General features: G+C 42.9%; 1 protein-coding gene across 6 annotated transcripts in view; it reads left to right on the top strand.

Annotated features, from left to right (window-relative positions):
• The window catches only part of CACNA2D1 (calcium voltage-gated channel auxiliary subunit alpha2delta 1), a 311,501-nt gene that overhangs the window by 31,130 nt on the left and 258,935 nt on the right, over positions 1-21,436 (top strand). For all 6 annotated transcript variants that reach the window (XM_087934376.1, XM_087934375.1, XM_087934373.1 and 3 more), the window contains exon 2: positions 18,433-18,514. In XM_087934376.1, coding sequence (XP_087790502.1) covers positions 18,433-18,514 — 82 coding nt within the window. The remainder of the gene's footprint in view (positions 1-18,432; positions 18,515-21,436) is intronic.

Genomic DNA, 21,436 nt, shown 5'->3' with positions numbered 1-21,436 from the left:
GGCTAGTGTCATGCCCCTGTCAGAGTCTGAATCTGAGGAGGAAGATGAGCAGCTGACAGGGAATGGGAGTGTTGCTCTGTTGGCTGTGGAGGAAACTGGGGAAGGACACAGTCCGGCTGGGCAGAACAGGGGAGAGATAGAACAAGAGAGAGATAGAACAAGAGAGAGGGAATTCAGAGGAAGACTCAAGCCCACCCCCTCTTCACCCTAGGGCACGCAGGGAGGAACGGAGAAGAGAGCAACATGGGTTGTGTGGCTGATGGGGGAGGAAAGGGCCCGGATTCCCTTCATTAGCCACAGCTGGGAATGAGAGTTTAAAAGAGATGCATGCTGAGTGCGGCATCTGCTGGGAACAAACATGAGTTTATCTTGTGTTGTCTTTGGTTATCTGTGTTCCTGGCATCTTCCCAACCATGTTGAGTTATTGCCATGCCTTCACATCTGGAATTCTTGCTCCTGCCCTGCCAGACTAATTACCTCATCTTGTCTTGATTGGATTTTTAGTTACAGTTTTTGTTGACCATATTTTGGACTTGATTTTCTGCAGCCAAAGGCTGTTCCTGGGAGAGTTTTTCTCCAGCCAGAAGGTAATCAGGACATTAGGGGTGAAGTTGGAGCTAATAAAGGGACTCCTACTGATTATCTGACTGTGTTGCCTTTGTGCAGCTTATCTAGTAAAGAGAAGGACCAGGGGAGACATGGTAGCAGCCTCCCAGTATTTGAGGGGCTGCCACAGGGAGGAGGGAGGGTCAAGCTATTTTCCAAAGCACCCGGAGGCCAGACAAGGAATAATGGATGGAAACGGAACAAGGAGAGATTCAACCTGGAAATAAGGAGAAATTTTCTGACAGGGAGAACAATCCACCAATGGAACAGCAAGCAACTTGCTCATTTGGTGGCCAACGTTTTTGAAGTTCAGCTTCAGGATTTGCCCAGTTATTCTGTCTCTTATTCTGTTAAGAAAAGCACCTCCATATTTCTTCTCAGGGAACATGAATAAGAAAGTGTGGTAGGCAGAACAGCTAGGAGGTACAGAAAATTCTGCCTATGTGAGAAGTTTTAAAAACATTCTACATCACCTCCATTCACAAACTCCTGAACAGGGTTACCAATTTCATATTTTCTGCATTCAACATGGAGAGTAAAAGTGTTCCACTATGGTTTCTTTCACTGCGTTCTATCGAATAAACAATAAAATGAAATCCTTTTTTAAGATTTATCTCATTGGCACAACTGGGAGGAAAAAAATAACAATTTTAGCACGAGGGTTTCCTGCTTCTTCCCTGTGAATGAGATACTGGACAGCAGACGACTGCATCCATTCCCAAAAGTGAGCTGAACCCAAACAGTCATTTCGGCTCTATTTTTTTTTTTTTTTAAACTGGAAAGAGTTTGTCCTTTAAGGAATGGCTTCTGAGAAAACCTTGAAAACTGAGACACCTTCATCAAGATGTCATCCAGCCCCGTTTCTTTTACGCTTGGTTGAAAGATGTCCCTTTATCTGTTTAAAGCCATCAAACTTCCATTCCTGACACCATGAACCTTGGTAAGCTAAGATGGATGGGCGTGTGCCAGACGTACGATTGTTTACCTCTGGGTGATGTCTTGATACACTTGTAACTTCTCTTGGGGGAATTCATGGGCAATTAAATCCCCACATTATAGACCTCTTCCAGGATAGGAAGAATGGCTAAATCTTTGTAATGACTACTACAGCTGCTCTTTCGCTCTCTCTCACTCTCTCTCCCCCTTCCACCTCTCTGCCCCTCCCTCCCTTCCTATCTATCTATCTATCTATCTATCTATCTATCTATCTATCTATCTATCCATCCATCCATCCATCCATCGAGTCACTCTCCTTTTGTTTCTCTCTCTCTCTCTCTCTCTCTGTAAATTCAGTCTCCCCCTTTCTCTATCTCTCTGTCTATTTCTATCATCAACCTTGGCAATGGCTAAGCAAGACAGCTGATAAGGGAGCTTCGCCTCATTTTATGACCTTTCTTGCCCCAGTTGTTAAGTGAATCATCGCCAGTTTTTAAGTTAGTCACACTGTCGTTAAGTGAATCCAGCTTCCTCCTTGACTTTGCTTGTCAGGAAGGTCGCAAAAGGCCCCGGGACCCTGCAACTGTCATAAATACGAGTCACTTGCCAAGCATCTGAATCTTGATCCTGTGACTGTGGGGAGGTTGCAATGGTCATAAGTGTGAAAAATGATCACAAGTCACTTTTTTCATTGCTGTTGTAACTTTGAACACTGACTCAATGAACTGTTGTAAGTCTAGGACTAGCCAGTGATGGGATTCGCACCGGTTCACAAGAACCAGTTGTTAAGTTTCTGAGCAGTTTTGGGAACTGGTTGTCGAAAGAAATCATTAGGACAGAGAACCGGTTGTTAAATTATTTGAATCCCACCACTGGGACTAGGTATATGATGCCCTTCTAATGTTTTTTATTGAGAATTGTTGCTTTAAAAAGCAGAGTGACTGATAAAAGCTATTAGATTTTAAGTCCAGCAATGTAATGCATGTTATAAAACACTAATGTCCTGAATCTATATATCTAAAAGCGAAATACCACTCACGCATCATCACAAAATCTCCAGAACTGTAAAGACTACAAACTTGAAATTTGGCACATATTGGCTGCTAGGTGCTCACTAAGAAAGAGTTTTTCTTAATGACTATCAGAACATTAACCTTTCCTATATTATTATTATTAACATGCTCTGATGCTAAGGAGTTCTACTCCCCCTCCCCACCTGAAAAAAAGAAATCTCTTTTTGTGCAAAACACAAGCAGAGGAGATGAGTTTCAGTTTCACAGCAGCGCCAAGCAGCTTTAGTACAAAACAGTTGAGCTAAGCCACGCCCAGATTCCTTGCTGTCTCCTTCTTGCTCATACAGCAAATACTCTTTCAATTTCCAAACAGCCCTCAACTCTCTCACACACTGACAGGACTCTAGCCAGATGAATACTGATAGATGCTGGTAGGTAGAGGCAGATTTCCCCCCCGCTTATTTTCCTCCCCCAAAACTAAGCCCAACCACATAGTATCATAGCGAAGCACGGGTATCGAGCTAGTACCAAATATAAGTGTTTATATTGTCCTCTTTTTTTTGGCTAAACTCATGCAACCCAAAGAACTCCTCCTTTGGCTTTTGGGGTTGTTTGCAACCAAAGTTTGGGCACTCTCTAGCAAAAGCTGGGAACTTTTAAGACATACATTGTTTTATATCAACAGTACCCAAACATGTAGGGAATCACAAAGAGTGAAAAGTAAAGGCAAAGCGTTTTGAAGAATACCCTAGCTCAGTGGTGGGATTCAAAAATTTTTACGACCAGTTCTGTGGGCATGTCTTGGTGGGCGTGGCAGGGAAGGATACTGTAAAATCTCCAGTCAGAGGTGGCATTTGCTGGTTCTCCGAACTACTCAAAATTTCTGCTTCTCCAGAACTGGCCAGAACCTGCTGAATACCACCACTGCCTTAGCGGTGTACATTCTTTCACCCATTTTATGAGCCCTGGACTGAAAATGAGTTGCTTCTTTTACCTCTTGTGAGAGAAAATGGCAGGCAGCCCAGGGAGGAGATTTGCAGATAGCCGCAGTGAGGTCAGATGCAAAGGATTCGGACCACACCTCAAGTTCCAGTGAAGATGATTTATTGCTGAAGTTTATACGCAAGAATCTAGTCAATTAATATTCCACCCTAAATTGGCGCTTAGATAAGAGTCGGTGGAATGGGTGGACTTAGACCAGTGGTGGGATTTAATTTTTTTTACTACCAGTTCTGTGAGTGTGGCTTGATGGGCGTGGTGTGGCTTGGTGGATGTGGCAGAGGAAGGATACTGCAAAATCCCCATTCCCTCTTCACCCCACTAACCTGCTTTCCAGCCCCGTTCTCCTGTGCAGGGCAACCAAAGAAGGCCCAGCTGATCAGCTGGGACTTGAGAGGCAGAGAATAGATGGGGCAGGGATAGTCAGAGGTGGGATTTGCCAGTTTTCCAAACTACTCAAAATTTCCACTACCGGTTCTCCAGAACTGGTCAGAACCTGCTGAATGCCACCTCTTAGACTTAAACCGTTTGTGGCAATGTAATGATTGTAGGCTTATAAGTTGCTTGACTCCACCCTCTGTCTGCTCTTCTCCTACATGTGCATTTTTGTGAATGGGGACCATTCCTAGATCACAGTTTTAACATTCTGAATTAATTGAAGACCACCCAATCGTGCCATTGAAAATTCATACATTTCCTTGTTGCCCCCTTTTTTTCTTTGGGATAGCTTCCAGATCCATCGGTCAACAATGATTATGAAAAATCAACCGGTCAACTTTTACTCTACGGCTGTTCAGATCTTCATTGTTTCCGTTAGGTGTTTCCCCCATGCTGGATGTTCTCCAACTTTCTTTACGTCAGGATTTCAGTTCTTTCAATTCAATTAATGTCCCAAATATGTTTTTTTTTCCCTCCAAGAAGCAACTGGACTTTCTGGCTTTTTTTTTTTTTTTGAAGATGTTTCACTTCTCATCCAAGAAGTTTCTTCATCTCTGAAGAATTTCTCTCAGAGCTGAAGAAGCTTCTTGGATAAGAAGCAAAACGTCTTCAAAAGAAAAACCAGAAAGTCCAGTTGCCTCTTAGAAAAAAAAGTACCGTTGGGACAACCATGACCTGGATGACTAAGAATCTCCATAGACTTTCAATTAATGTATCTCCTTTTTTTTCTTTTTATATATTTTATTTGTACATTTTTCTTTTACATGCATAAGTGTTTTATGAACACTTGTCTGGGCTGGTTTGCTTACATATAATAATAATACCTATGCAATTTCTAATCTCTACCTCTGTTATCAAGCCATTAATAAAACAAATTCCATGTTAAAAATATTCTGTGTCTTCTTTATCCTTTATCTTTAATGTCAACCTCTCCATTTCTGCAAAATCTAGTATTTTTTTTTATTATGCTCTCTTCTGTAGATATTCCCTCATTTTTCCAGTGCTGTGCAAATACAATTCTTGCTGCTGTCAAAACATGTAATATTAAATATATATTCCCGTTATCATACTTTTCAGGTACTATGCCTAACAAAAATATCTCTGGCTTATAATCTATGTGTTACTTTAACATTTCTTCCTAACCAGGTATGCATTCTCATCCCATATCTTTTTGCCTTTGCACATGACCATAGGGGTGGGCTTCAAAAATTTTAGCAATGGGTTCCCTGCCTGGTTGCTGGGTGGGCGTGTCCATGGTGGGCGTGGCCTATTTGGCCTCCTGCACCATGGTGGGAGAGGCATTTTTGCCCTCCCTGGGCTCTGGAGGCTTTCCTCGAGCCTCCGGGAGGGTGAAAACGGCCTCCCCAGGTTCCAGAGGCTCTCTGAAAGCTGGAAACGCCTTTCTCACCTTCCCAAACTTCCAGGAGGCCCATTTTTCACCCTCCTTGAACCTCCGTGCATGCCCTGTATCTACCTGACATCCAAAACGGGCCACGTAGGTACTTCTGGGTAGGGGTGGGGTGGGCGGGGCCAGCCACCAGTGGGATTTGGGGGGGTGTCCAAACTGCACAGAATCTTAGCTAGGGGCTCTCCCGAACCCCTGAGAACCCCCAGCAGCCCACCCTTGCATGTCCACCACATATGGTAATATGTGCCCGGTGCCTGGATTGAATTTCCAACATTTGGCAGAGATGTTTTGGGGACATCTTTGCTAGCCTCGCCGGTGGCAGATGCCACCTATAGAACCTACAGTTCCCTCTTTTTCTATCTCCCTTCCTTTCTCTCTCTTTCTTTCAGTCTCTTGTGACACAGCCCTGCTTGTTGAAGTGCAATCAAGTTGGTTAATCAGCAGCCTGCCAAATTTGGTGACCTTTGGTGGCCTGCCATCTGCAGCTCCAAGCCACCCGAAGGGTAGCAGGCTGGTGGAAGTTTTAATCTAGCAAGGCATGAAAAGAGCTAGTGGAGTAAGAATGGAGCTCTTGAATGTTGGAATTGGAGGCAGTTGTCGGCTTACATCCACAATGGAGCCCAAAATGTCTGTCGCTAAGCCAAATGTTTGTTAAGTGAATTTTGGCTCCTGCATTGCAACTTTTCTTGTCATAGTTGTGAAGTGAATTAATTGTCACAGTTGTTAAGCTAGTAACACAGTTGTTAAATGAATCTGGCTTCCTCCTTGACTTTGTTTGTGAGAAGGTCACAAAAGGGGATCATGTGACCCTCGGGACATTGCAACCGTCGTTAATAGGAACCAGTTGCCCAGTGTCTGAATTCTGATTGCGAGACCATGGGGATGCTGCAACTCTGAAAAATAAGTCACTTTTTTTTCCAGTGCCGTTGTAACTTTGAATGGTCACTAAATGAACTGTTGTAAGTCGAGGACTCCCTATTTGCTATCTAGGTGGGAGGCTGCAGCTGAAGTTTCTCTCTGCTTGGTGGGTCACCATAAGTTCAAGCCACAGGGAGGTGATAGGCTCCATGGTGTCTTTGACTAAGTGCCCCAAATTAAGTCAATGCCGGCAATATCATGTACCCTGTTTTCCCAAAAATACAACCTACCCTGAAAGTAAGTCCTAGCCTGAATTTTACATGTGCACCCAATATAAGCCCTACCCCCCCCCCAAATAAGCCCTAATTAAGATCCTGCTCACTCCAGAGTGGACAGGTAAAAATTAAGCTAGGGTGGGGATGGGAGGGTGTAAAACTGCTCTACTACTTACCTGTGGACAGTTGTAGCCAGGCCTTGCACACCCCAACACCTGCCTGGCTGGCCCATTTCTTTTGCAGCTGGCAAGGCTGGCCAGGCTTTCCTGAAGGCCTCTGGGGCTGATAACAAAGCTCTGCATCGATCCAGAGCCCCCTTATCGGCTGCAGAGGCCTTCAGGAAAGCCTTGCTAGCCACAGAAGGAGAAGTTCCTGAAGGCCTCTGAAAAGGAAGCCAGGTGCGATGTGTGCAAGTGAGGTTAGTCAGTGGATGACATCCCCTTAAAATAAGACCTGGTGCCTTTTCTGGTGGCAAAAAAATAAATAAATGTCAGGCTCTTATTTTCAGGGGAACAGGGTCTCACATTGGCAAGAAGATGCCATCCTGTACATAACTTGCCCTCTACCCCAGATGATTATGGTAGATCTTCTCTTTTGTGACCAACAAGAGAGTTTGATACAACTCTTCGGCCACCGCCAAATCCAATGAATGTCAATTTTTACTTCCAGTGGAATTTGTGAGAGGAAGGCTTAGGAAAGACTTCAAAGCACTCAATGTGATCCAGATGAGATGGAACCAAACCTCTTTTGTGTTCCTGTCCCATTCTCTGGGACTCTTTGGGAGAAGGTGCATCAAATCTTGAGGGATGGCGAACGCCAAGTCCAAAGATGTTTGCGTAACCATGGTGACACGGCCTCTGGGTTGCGCAGCTGCCTGGTCCCTTTGGATTGCCAAAGTTTTATTTATGAACCCCAGAGGCAATTTCCCCGTGATCAAAACCTGTGCTGTGTAGCACATTGCTGGAAGGGCTATGCATTTGTTTTGTTTTTTTATTGGCATCCAGAGCCATTCCGTAAAGAATTTTGGTGTTGCCTTGGCAACAGAGCGTCAAGTCCATCCTCAAAATACTGTGTTAACTTTTCGGCTCTCGGCTTCAGAAGACGTACTTCCCTAGGATGAATGGAATGAAGGGTAGCCCATTTCAAATGCTTCAGCTGTGCCCCAGGGAAAAGGGGCTTGTCTCTTGTGCCATCCTTCAATCATGCCTCACATGAAGATGGATGGAAAGTGTACAGAGAGGTGTTCTGAACAGCGCTTTGAATTTTTGAGCTAAATTTCTACCCAGTAGTAGAGAATATTTGTGGCTCAAGACTGGACTTGTGGAGTTGTTGATGCTCTTTGAGCTTGGTGTTCTTCTTGCAGATGTTTCATTACCCAGTTAGGCAACATCAGCAGGGCAGAAACATCTGCAAGAAAACAACCTAGCTCTGAGAGCAGCATGGACCCCACTGCAAAGGATCCTTTGGATCACGAGGGGGCACTCATGGCCAGGGGAGATCATTCAAAATGGTGGACACTCAAAGTATTTGAAATCCAGGTGCTTACTCTACTGCGCAGCTCCGAGCTACTATTACTGCCTCTGCATAGCAATAGCACTTAGATTTATATACCACTTTGTGGTACTTTACGGCCCTCTCTAAGTCATTTACAGAGTCAGCCTCTTGCCCTCAACAATCTGGGTCCTCATTTGACCCACCTGGGAAGGATGGAAGGCCGAGTCAATCTTGAGCTGGTCAGGATCAAACTGTTGGCTGCAGGCAGAATTTAGCCTGCAATACTGCATTCTTACCACTGCACCAGCAGGAAGAAGAGTGAGAAAGGGAATAAAAGAGAAGGAAGGAAGGAAGGGAGGGAGGAAGGAAGGAAGGAAGGAAGGAAATAAGAGAGATGGAGGGAGGAATAGCAATAGCATTTAGATTTATATACCACTCCACAGTGCTTTACAGCCCTCTTTTAGCAGTTTACAGAGTCTGCATATCACTCCCAACAATCTGGGTCCTCATTTTACCCACCTTGGAAGGATGGAAGGCTGTCAACTTTGAGCCTCTCAGGATTGAACTGCTAACAGTTGGCAGAGTCAGATTGCAGTACTGCTATCTATAAGATTCCCATCAGTTTGATTCAATGCCTTTGAATAAACTGGAATGGGGTGTTAGCATTAAGGCAAGACTGCACAAGTAAGACCACACTTGGAAAACTGCATCCAGTTCTGGGCAGTGAGTTAGCCTGCAATACGGCATTCTAACCACTGCACCACCAGGAAGGAGGATGAGAAAGGGAAGGAGGAAGAAAGGAGGAAGGAAGGAATAGCACTTATATACTGCTTCACAGTGCCTTCCAGCCCTCTTTAAGCAGTTTACAGCATCAGCATGTTGCCCCCAACCATCTGGCTCCTCATTTTACCCACCTCAGAAGGACGGAAGGCTGAGTCAACCTTGCGCTTGGTGAGATTCGAATTGCTAAATTGCTGGCAGCTGGCAGCCAGCAGAAGTAGCCTGCAGTACTGCACTCTTAACCACTGCACCACCGAGGCATAGCTGTTTAGTATACACCGAAGAGGTAGTTTGCAGTTGTGATATGGACAAAGAAACTGGATTATTGGAGGAAGGAGGTGGTTTCTTTCTACAAAGAGGTTTTATTTATGCTTCTGGCCATCCATGGTGCAAACCAAGTTAAGGAAATCCTCTTCAAATTGAGAGAGAGAGAGATAAAAAAGAGATCACGTGATTTTTCTGATTCCAGCTAAGACCCTATGGTTCGAATCTTGTTTGGGAAACAAGAATTGAGCTGAATTGAATCCGAATTGAGATTTGTAAACTGGATGTTTTGTAAACTGGATTTTTTTGAACCTCCTAATTTCTTTGATCGGAAATCCAGAAATCAATATTGGCTTTCCTTGTTTATTTTCAAGTCTCATGTCACCGACAAATCCAAAGAAGCAAAGAATAAACCCCGAAAATCTCTTTTAGGCTAAGTTGAGAATAAATTGCTAGGCTCAATTATTAAAAGACTTGTGTTCTTTCCAGAGGTATCATATCTGGTTTGTGTTATCATTACTGTGTCCTCTGTGTTCCTATAACATCTCACATCACCCAGAATTGTTACTTATCTGGGTAGGAGATATCAGAAGGGCATCTCGTGACCAAGATATTCTGATCTCCCCTTGTTGGAGGCTGATCTTCACTCTTAATCTAAGTTCTAACAAGAGAGAAGCCTTCAAGAAAATGGAAACAGGAAAATCAGGATGTGAGGTTCTTGTTGCTCTCTGAACTTGGAGGTTTTCTTGCAGACGTTTCATTCCCCAAACTAAATATATCAATCCTAAATAAAATATATGAACTATTCATTCATTCATTTCTCCCTCCCCCTCAAACCTAAAATGAAATGCTTATTAGTTTTGAAGAAAATTCACTTAGATGTAAATTAGCCAGGCTATGAACCTAGAGCTGATAATAGTCTTTCAGGCATAACTTTCCTATGCAAAAGGGTGATGTTATTTCATTAAAACCTATTAAATGAGATTTATTCCACCATTGCATTTCGTCTCTGGATTTTGAGAAATTAGCATGGTTTGGCTAATTTTCCAGGCATTAAAATGTTGAGGGTAACTCCCATGGGTCTATGACAATTCGTTGAGGCCAACTCACCATGGCCAACTCACTAGGGCCAACTCACCACAGGACAAGGCGTACACTAATGTCAAAGAAATGGTAGAATAGAATCGTTAAAGAAAGGATGAAAAAGGAGGGACATAAGGAAAGGTGAATGGCAATTTTTTAAATTTTATTTTGAAATAATTAAATAGAATGGTTGAATTGTCCCATGGCAAGTTGTTCTGTGGCGAGTTGGGCCAGTGTGAGTTGTCCATGGAGAGTTGAACCAACAGTGAGTTGTTCATTGTGAGTTGGCCAGTGGTGAATTGTCCATGGTGTGTTGGCCAGTGGTGAGTTGTCCATGGTGTGTTGGCCAGTGGTGAGTTGTCCATGGAGAGTTGGGCCAGTGGTGAGTTGTCCATAGTGAATTGAGCCAATGGTGAGTTGACCATGGTGAGTTGGGCCAGTGGTGAGTTGTTCATGGTGAGTTGGGACAATGGTGAGTTGTCCATGGTGAGCTGGGCCAGTGGTGAGTTGTCCATGGAGAGTTGGGCCAACGGTGAGTTGTCCATAGAGAATTGGGCCAGCGGTGAGTTGTCCATGGAGTGTTGGGCCAGCGGTGAGTTTTTCATGGTGAGTTGTCCATGGTGAGTTAGCCATAGAATATTGGCTGTGGCAAATTGTCCCTTTCTGAACTCCCACAATAGGGCTTATTCTGTGTTAGAAGGAAATGGATATTGAGCTGTTGTGTTGTAGTACAATCCACTTCATCAGTCTAATTTACAGTTCTAGTTGTGTCCCAGGAAAGTCCTAACTAGCTTTGATTCCACTTAGCTGCATTGAGCCATGAATCAACATCCATTGGATGACTCATTTGATGATCCATTTGTTTGATTTCTCAGCTATCTATATAATTCTCCGAGGTCTTCTCCAAGACATCCAGGCTGTTTCTATCCTGCTTTTATGACTTTTTAAAAGCAGAACCGACAAACGTTTAAAGTGATGCCAAAGGACTTGGATTTGAGGACTGGGCTTGTGGTCATTAAGTTGAGGACTATCTATAAAGTAGGCAGTTCCTGGCTTACAGCCACAATTGGGACTTGGATTTCTGTTACTAAGCAAGACAGTTCTTCTGGGAGTATTGCCTGGTTTTATGAACTTTTCAGCCACACTGTTAAGCAAAGCATTGCAGTTGTTAAGTAAATTGTGAGGTCGTTAGATGAATCCAGCTCTCCCCATTTGACTTTGTTTGGGGATGCTGCGATTGTCATAAGGGTGAGGACCAGGTCTTAAGTCACTTTTTCAGTGCTATTGTAACTTTGAACAGTCACTATCAAATGGTTATAAGGCAAGGGCTACCTATACCAAGGGTCTCCAACCTTAACAACGTTAAGACTGTAGAACAATTAGAACATCATCAGAGTTGGAAAGGACCTTGGAGCAGGGGTGGGATTCAAATTTTCTAACAACCGGTTCTGTGGGCATGGCTTAGTTGGTGGGCATGGCTTGGTGGTCATGTTATTGGCTGGGCGTAGCCAACTCAATATCACTCACATCGAGGCACGCATCTCCTCGCCTGGCCTCTCATGACTGTGGGGATGCTGTAACAGTCGTAAGTGTGAAAAATGGTCATAAGTCACTTTTTTCAGTGCCATTGTAACTTTGAATGGTCATTCCACACAAGCAAAGTACCAACAAAGGAGGGGAAAAAAACTCCAGAGACGTTCCTGAGACAGGAAGACTAGTCCTGCCAGGAATGTAATAAGGGTTAATGGAGAGGCAGTTTCTGTAAGCAATACCAGAATGTTTCCTTCCTGCCTTCCTTACAGGATTAGGCCAGTAATTTCTTCTAACAACCGGTTCTCTGAACTGCTTAGAATGTTAACAACCGGTTCTAGTGAATAGGTGCGAACTGGTAGAATCCCCCCCGCCCTGCCTTGGAGGTCTTCTAGTCTATCCCCTTGTTCAAGCAGGAGATCCTATACCATTTCAGACAAGTGACTGCCCAGTCTCTTCTTAAATGCCTCCAGTGATGGAGCATCCACAACTTCTGGAGGGAAGCCATTAAACAGGTTAATTGTTCTCACTGTTAGGAAGTTTCTCCTTAGTTCCAAGTTGCTTCTCTCCTTGGTTCGCTTCCATCCGTTACTTCTTGTTTTGCCTTCTGGTGCTTTGAAGAATAGGTTGACTCCTTCTTCTTTGTGGCAGCCCCTCAACTATTGAATCACTGCTGTCCAGCTGGCTGGGGAATTTTATGAGTTGACTTGCACAAGTCTTAAAGTTGCCATGGATGAAGATCCCTGCTTTCCTGGAAATGACAATAGAATAACAGAGTTGGAAGGGACCTTGGAGATCTTCTAGTCCAACCCTTTACTTATGCAGTAAACCTTACAACTTTCCAGACAAATGGTTATCCAACATCTTTTTAAAAACTTCCAGTGTTGGAGCATTCACAACTTTTGGAGGCAAGTTGTTCCACTGATTAATTGTTCTCACTGTCAGGAAATTTCTCCTTAGTTCTAAGTTGCTTCTCTCCTTGGTTAGTGTCCATCCATTGCTTCATGTCCTGCCCTCAGGTGCTTTGGCAATAGCCTGACGACCTCCTTTTTGCAGCAACCCCTGAGATATTGGAACACTGCTATCATGTCTCCCCTAATCCTTCTTTTCATTAGACTAGACATACCCAGTTTCTGCAACCGTTCTTTATGTGTTTTAGCCTCCAGACCCCATATCCTCTTTGTTTCTCTTCTCTGCACTCTTTCTAGAGTCTCAACATCTTGTTTACATCATAACAACCAAAACTGGATGCAGGATTCCAAGTGTGGCCTTATCAAGGCCTTATCAAGTGGTATCAATACTTCACATGATCTTGATTCTATCCCTCTGTTGATGCACCCTAGAACTGTGTTGGCTTTTTTTGGCAGCTCTGCACACGGCTGGCTCGTATTTAAATGGTTGTCCAATAGGATTCCAAGATCCTTCTCTGCTTGCTTTTATAATCCGAAGCCTGCTTTAAATCCCTGAACAGGGATCAGCGAGTATCATGCTCGATTCAGCCAACAGATACCCCTCCTGTTAGCTCGGTTCATATTTTCCCACTGCCACATGCTAAGTTTATTTTGCGCAAGACCCGACTGAAACCCGAAATTGGATGCCACGTTGCTGTGTGTGGCTAAAAATAAAACTGCAACTAAAGAAGAATTTGGGCCTCGGGTGGTGCTTTGGGGTTCCAAGGACTGTTTTAAATAGACACAACAGTAATACATGCTCCAACGCCACCGTCAGAATTATTGTACGCTCATCGTTTCTAGAGGCTTAAATATGAGGCACCATAAGTGGATTTCAGAGCATAGCACTAACAGCCAGATTAGTGGCTGATTAATTTCCCTCATATTAGCAACACGTAGATAACTGCTTTTAAGAGCTTTTAATGAAATACCTCAAGGAACCAGGAACAAGCATCAAAATCTACCTCAATTAAGTCCTGTATTATTATTATTATTTTTTAATATACAAGACAATTTTCATTTAACTGCTTTTTCCTGGTCCTTCTTTCCAAATTGCTTTAATAGCCTTTTTTTTCCCGATGATGCTGATCGCCTCTTATATTTATGAGAGTGCATGATACAAATTATTTTGTACTTGGCATATGCGTGTATTAATTTAATGAGGAAAAAAATAGAAGGCAAGGATTAAAATGACAGCGAGATGTGGACTTTTGGCTGGGGGGGACTTAAAATGAAAGCACTGAAAATGGAAATAACTTGTTATAAATGGAAATTGTTTTTAATACATTGGCTGACCTCAGAATAACAAAATAACCTTTGGGGCAGCCATGAGCTGGATGACTGAAAATTTCCATAGACATCTTCTTCAAATGGGAAATATAACAGAATAACAGAGTTGGAAGGGACCTTGGAGGTCTTCTAGTCTAACCTCCTGCTTAAGCAGGAAACTCTATACCATTTAAGATAAATGGCTGTCAAATCTCTTCTTAAAAACTTCCAGTGTTGGAGCATCCACAACTTCTGGAGGCAAGTTGTTCCACTGATTAATTGTTCTCACTGTCAGGAAATTTCTCCTTAGTTCTAGGTTGCTTCTCCCCTTGGTTAGTTTCCATCTGTTGCTTCTTGTCCTGCCTACCTCAGCTGGGGAAGAACAGACAAACCATCATCTGTTTTGCTGATAAACCTACATTGTTCAAAAGGTGGACCTTTGCCTACTAAGGATATGCTTGCATTACTAATTTTAAGTTCTTCCTATCTCCCATTCCCGTCTCCTTATCTAAAACAACATTCTGTGTGATTTGGAAGCTCCCTTTTTAACCAAACTGTGGACAGTTAAAAAAAAAAAAAAAGAACCAGAGGTATTTCTGGAATTCCCTCAATGTTCTTCAGAAGATAAAGTGTGGTGGGCATCCATTTCAGTTCCCATGGCAGTACCCAATCAACAGCATACTGTCAAAAGAGGATTATGAAATTCTTGCTGGAGAAAAGTGGTGGAGAAATTTCACAGGTAGGACACCCAAATTTCACAAGTGGGACACGCAATATCAGTTCAGCGATTGTAGGATGATGGTATTAAGGTGTCCTGCTTGAGCAGGGGGTTGGACTAGAAGACCTCCAAGGTCCATTCCAACTCTGTTATTCCATTAATCTTGTGATGGATAGACTGTGCATTGTCCTTGTGAATAGGGAGGGCTTAGCTGTAATAAAAGGGACGTGGTAGCTCAGTAGCTAAGACGCTGAGCTTCTTGATCAGAAAGGTTGGCAGTTTGGCGGTTTGAATCCCTAGTGCCATGTAATGGAATGAGCTCCCATTCCTTGTCCCAGCTTCTGCCAACCTAGAAGTTCGAAAGCATGTAAAAATGCAAGTAGAAAAATAGGAACCACCTTTGGAGAGAAGATAACAGCGTTCCATGCACCTTCAAAGGCATTTAGTCCTGCCAACCACATGACCACGGAGATGTCTTTGGACAGCACTGGCTCTTCTTCAGCTTTGAAACAGAGATGAGCACCACCCCCTAGAGCTGGAAACGACTAGCACGTGTGTGTGAGGGGAACCTTTACCTTTAGCTGCAATCCCTGACTCTCTTCCTGTGGACCTTACTCATCACAGGATTAGTCTGAGTAAAACCTAACAAAACCCAAAGTGATTGATGGGTCCTGATTTTTTTCTCCCTAATTTTAAAATATTTGGGACTCCGGAGAAGGGTTTATCAGTGGTTGCATCCTACACAGATCACAGAGAGGGCTCATTCCATCATTTCTACCTAGATTTAATTGTCTTGATGCCTTCCAAAATTTCACATGGGAAGGTTAACTCTCTTATGGATGAATATCTGTGGCACCATATTAAGGGGCTTCAGGGGGCTGATGGAGACTGACAGGTGTCCGCCCTTGTGAAATGGTCTCTCTTTCCCTCCCTGCTTCTTTTTTACATGCTGATTCAGTCTTTTGTTTCTTTCTACTATGTGTGTGTGTTATATAATACACAAAGGAAACCCTTGCTCCTAATCATTGCAGATGTATTCTTGATGCCCATGTGTGTGTGTGTGTGTGCGTGTGTGTGTGTGCGTGTGTGCATCTCTCTTCCATTTCTGTGTGAGTCTATCTTTTTTTTGTCAAGCTGTGCCCATCCTTGACTCGTGAATTATGCACACTATTCAAGGCAAAGTAAAAGGCCGAAGCAGTGAGCGTGCAAAAAAAATAAACACAATCAGGATCTTCATTATTCTGTTGTCTTCCTGTGGAAGACCTTAACAACATGCTCTGGATCAGGGGTTGGCAGCCCACAACTCTGGAGCCACATGTGGCTCTTTCATCCCTCCACTGGGCTCCCTGTCACTGGTCAGCTCCACAATTGAAAGGGCTTTTGGTTAGGACAGGTTGCCATGCTAGGAGGAGACTCTATGGTGGGGGAACCGTACTTCCAGTTGGCAGAGAAAAAAGGACACCATGCTAGGAGAAGGAGATTCTATGGTGGTGGTGGGAAGTGGACTTCCAATCAGCAGAGGAAAAAGGATGCCACACTAGGAGGAGACTCTATGGTGTGGGAACCAGACTTCCGATCAGCTACAGAATTGAACAGGGACTTCCGGTTAGGACCTTTGTGGCTCTTTGAGTGTTTAAGGTTGCCGACCCCTGCCCTGGATGGAGAGCTTATGAAATTGCATTCCATAAATGTTTTCAAAGATAGTAACTAGGTGACCGAAGTTTCTGCCCTGCAGAATTCTAACTGGAGAGTATGATTGGTGACTCTTGGCTATGGATGTGTCCCATTGGAGAATATGAATTACAATACACCCAGGGGGTGGAGGGAAACCAGGGTCAAGGGTGACAATGAATGTTGTGCCTCAGAGTCAGCTACAGTCAGGCAGTGCCGGACATGTTAACTCCCAATAAATTCTTTTGAAATTTTGGAAGTCTGGCTCGAGACTCATGATTTAAATGGGGGGTAACTGCCGGAACCCTGACATCATACTTGCAACTAAGGCAGCTGTTTGCAGCTGGCTCTACTCCTGCACTTTCCAAGTTAACATTCAGTTATTCTCGACGTACGACCACAACTGAGCCCTGGATTTATGTTGCTAAGTGAAACATCAGTGAAGTTAGCTCCATCCCACTTTACAATTTTTCTTGCTACAGTTGTTTAGTGAATCACTGTGTTGTTAAGTGAGTGACAAGGTTGTTCAATGAATCTGGCTTCCTGGTTGACTTTGCTGGTCAGAAGTTTGCAGAAGGGGACACTGCAATCATCATAAATACGAGTCAGTTGCCAAGTATCCAAACCACAGGGATGCCGCAAGGGTCATAAGGGTGAAAAATGATCATCAGTCTCCTTTTTTCAGTGCCACCGTAATGCCAAATGGTCACTAAACGAACAGTTGTAAGTCGAAGATGACCTGAAACATTTGACTCCCAGCTCTATTCTAGGATGGATGAGCAGAAAGTCAAAATTTATGCTGTCGCTGCACTAAAATTGCTTGCTCTTCCCTTCCCAGTGACTCAGGGCACATTTATCTTCATTTCTGAAAATAACATGGTTTTATTTTCTCTGTTGAATTAGGATGAGGTAGGGTCTTGGGCATTTTGGCGTTTGCTTATTTATTAGATAGACTAAATTAATCATTTTCTGCCCATGATTTACAGAGGCATTATTTTCTGATTTAAATCGACATTAATACCTGGGCATTGTTGACTTGACAGATTGGTAAATGCAAAAAATCACTTTATTGTTTGCAGTTTAAAAACTGGAATCCTTTTTTTGGTGGGGGATGGGGGGCAATTATAGTGTAAAAATCATATTTCTGATTTTGGTCTTCCTGATTTTGACCTCCCCCTTGTGGGTACCGCTGAGTTTGGCTCATTTTCCCACCCACAGCAAAGAAACTGCTTGGATAATTTTCAATCACTGCATTTGCTCAGATCTGATAGGGCTCTCAGAAGAAATTCCAAGAGGCTGTTAAATAATACAAAATAACAAAAAGAATTCAGAGGTTGCAGAAGGTCCATTGTGGCACAGATCCTGACTTTCTGATCCTAAAAGGTGACAAAAGAGAGGAAGGAAGAAGCAAAATAAAAATAAGGAAGATATTAAATACTTCCCATAAAACACTGGTTACTTGGGCATGAATTCGAAACTCGAAAACAAAGTAAATTTATCAAGGCCTTAGACCAGTATATAAATATAAACTCTCTTGTAATTAATTAATATAGTGATAACGGAAAGGAAGGAAGGAAGGAAAGAGAAAGAAAAGGATGGGAAAAAAGGAAAAAGAAGGAAGGAAATGGGAAAGGAAAAAAAGAAGGAAGGAAGGCGGTGAGAGAAAGGGAAGGAAGGACAGGAGAGATGGGAAGAAAAGGAATGAGGGAAAAGAAAGGAAAAAGAAGGAAGGGAAATGAGAAAGGGAAAAAGAAAAGAAAGGAAGGGTGTGAGAGAAAGGGAGGAAGGCAGGAAGGATATTTTAAATAAAATTCTGTTGACTTTTCAGCTGACAAACCATGTTTTGCTGCCTTTAGCATTAGTGATCCTATAGTCTACCAGGAAAAGAAATTTGGCTGAGTCTAAAAATGCACATTTGCTCACGTCCAACCATGCCAAGTTTTTACGGGAGAGCCTGGGCAAGCAGAAGAACGGGATAGAAAAATGGGACTGGAGCAGCTTCACAGCACTATCAAAGCAACCTCTGCCTCGGTCTTCCCCCTGCGGGAAATAATCTGTCAGGCTTCCTGCAACCCTCTGATCTTCCTAGCTGGGCACCATTGATCTGATGATTTCTTCTCTTTCTCTTCTGTTTCTGTAGGATAAAACGGTGGGTGGAGATGATGCAGGAAGACCTCGTGCGGCTGGTGAGAACAGCCAGTGGAGTGGATGACCTCGTTCAAGTAAGTGGCTCTTCCCTGGGCTTTTCTCTACCAATGAAAGCGACTACTGTGTTTTCCCAGAAAATAAGACCCAACTGGAAAATAAGCCCTAGCACATTTTTTTTTCCAGAATACTCTTAATAAAAGCCCCAGTTAAGATTGTCAGCCAGACACATTTAAAAATGTATTTTCCCCAAAATAAGATCTAACTGGAAAATAATCCCTAGCATGATTTTTTCAGGATGCTTGCAATATAAGCCCTATCCCAAAAATAAGTCCCACTTAAGATTGTCAGCCAGACGGATGCATTGAGTACCATATTTTCCCCCAAATAAGACATAACCAAAAAATAAGACCTGATGTGTCTTTTGCAGCAAACAATAATACAATATCTGATCTTATTTTAGGAGAAACATGGTAGCATAATAAAGATAATCCTCAACTTATGATCACAATTGTGCCCAAAAGGTATGTTGCTAAGCAAAACCTTTGTTAAGTGAGGTTCTCTCCCCATTTTACAGCCTTTCCTGCCGTAGTGGTTAAGTGAATTGTTGCGGTTGCTCAGTTAGTAACCTGGTCGTTCAGTAAATCTGATTTTCCCTGCTGACTTTGCTTATCGGAAGGTCATGAAAGGGGATCACGTGGCCATCGCAGGACGCTGCAACCGTCATAATTGGGAGTCAGTTGCCAAACATCTGAATTTTGATCACGGGACCTTGGGGAGGCTGTAATAGTTGTAAGTGAGAAAAATGGACTCTCTTATAATGGAAGTCACTTTTTTCAGTGTCATTATAACTTTGAATGGTCACTAAGCAAATTGTTGTAACTCGAGGACCACCTGGAGATGACTTTTTACTAAAGTCCTTCTGTTAAATGGAATAGAGGATTGTTTTCCAGGTAGTTCTCAACTTAACTGTTTGTTTAGTGACCATTCAAAATTGTGGTCATAAGTTGAGGACCACCTATACCTTCCTCTTAAATAGAAGGAGGCTTGCCTGGGAGACCTTTCTGTTTTGATTCAGTCATGTGCCTTCACCTAATTTGAGACCAGCCTTACAGATGATCCTCAACTTATAACCATTCGTTCCAAGTTAACAACAGCATTGGAAAAAAAAAACCTGACTTGTGGCTGTTTTCCACACTTACGACCACTGCAGCATCCCCACGGTTGTGTGAACAGCATTCTGATGTTTGGTAACTGATTCGTATTGTGACAGCTGCAGTTTTCAGATGGTTTCCAAACCTCTTTCTTGCCTTTTAAGCATCCTGTTTCTGTGCTTTTGTGTGCCTTCATTGCTCACCCGTGCTTGCAACCATATGCTCCACAAACCCAAAGACACATCAGTGTTTTAAAAATAAATCTTGAGTGTGTGTGTGTGTGTGTGTGTGTGTGAGAGAGAGAGAGAGAGAGAGAGAGAGATGGAGCCTGGGCCGTCCATCAGCCCTCAGATGGAGAGTCAACAGTCCCCAGGTCTGGTTGTAGCTGATGAGGAAGAAGAGGAACAGCTGGGTCCAATGCCTGACACACAGAAGGCAGAGGAGAGGAGAGCAGTGGAAATCTATGGGCCAGTCCTTGAAACGGAAGAGCCACCACTGCTAGCGAAGCCCCACCCTAGCTCTAGGTATAAAAGGCAGGGAGTAGAGATGAATAGATGTGGCAGACAACTATTCCTCTCCTTGCTGGTAAAGACTTGTTAGCCTGTGGAGAGAAATAATTTTTTTTTGCTGGGGGGGTTTGTGCTCCTAATCAAGGAATCATTGCTTTAACTACAGAGGGTTTGTTGTGTTTGGAGAGCTGAGTCACAACAACCCCCCAGGCTGCCTTCGTAGAGAAAGTTGCTGCATATTTATTAATTGACTTACTGTCTGCAGACTTCGTTTGGTCAAAGACTAGTTTATTGTTCGACCCCCCAAAAAACCAAAACAAAACCCTAATGTTTAATCAGGTGCCAAAGGCAGGGACTTACGATGTTGTCCGGCAGCAACCAGCTTCTTTGCATTACGCTGCCTGTCCAGGAAACATGAGATGCTCTCTCTGAAAGGAACTCAGACAAAGAGGTGGGTGTGGGAGGGAACAAAAGCTGGAAGCGATGGCTTCTTTATTGACAAATAGTCCAGTGAATAGTGAAAAGAAGAACTAGGATTGACAGGAGAGCAGTGTTCCAATATTTGAGGGGCTGCCACAAAGAAGTGGGGGGCCAACTTATTTTCCAAAGCACCAGAAGGCAAGACAAGAAGCAACCTGGAATTTGAGGAGAAACTTCCTAGCAGGGAGGACAATTAACCAAAGGAACAGAAGTTGCCTTCAGACGTTGTGGGTGCTTCATCATTGGAGATTTTAAAAGAAGACAACCATTTGTTGAAAATGATATCAGAATCTCCTGCTTAAGCAGAGAGCTGGACTGGAAGACTTCCAAGGCTCCTTCCAACTCTGTTTATTATTATTATTATTATTATTATTATTATTATTATTATTATTAAATTTTATTCAGTTTTCAAAATTTAAAAACATAAAATAAAATTTTATGCATCATTATATCAACATCAAGACATCTTTTACATTTCCTTATCATCTTTCTATATACACATTTCTTTCATTATACAATTCCAACTTAATATATAAATAAATATTGATATATATGAATATAGATATAAGTATTTATATAGTTTCTTATTCTTATTGTCATTTTGAATTCTTTTTATTCTTAAACCATTCATACCGAGCATCCCAGACATTATAATATATCAACTCTTCCAACTTTTTTTTCCCTACTCTGTTGTTCTATAAACCCTGATCCATTAATTGGTGGGACAGCTTCCCTGCAGAAGTTGTGGGTGCTCCAACATTGGAGGCTTTCAAGAAAAGATCAGACAACCACTTGTCTGGAAATGTTTTTTTGGTTTCCTGCTTGAGCAGGGTGGGGTTGGACTAGAAGACCTCCA

Source organism: Pseudonaja textilis, chromosome 5, assembly GCF_049901715.1.
Source record: "Pseudonaja textilis isolate UNSWEBS1 chromosome 5, rPseTex1.2, whole genome shotgun sequence".
Taxonomy (NCBI): domain Eukaryota; kingdom Metazoa; phylum Chordata; class Lepidosauria; order Squamata; family Elapidae; genus Pseudonaja; species Pseudonaja textilis.
This window is presented reverse-complemented; position numbering and strand designations above follow the sequence as displayed.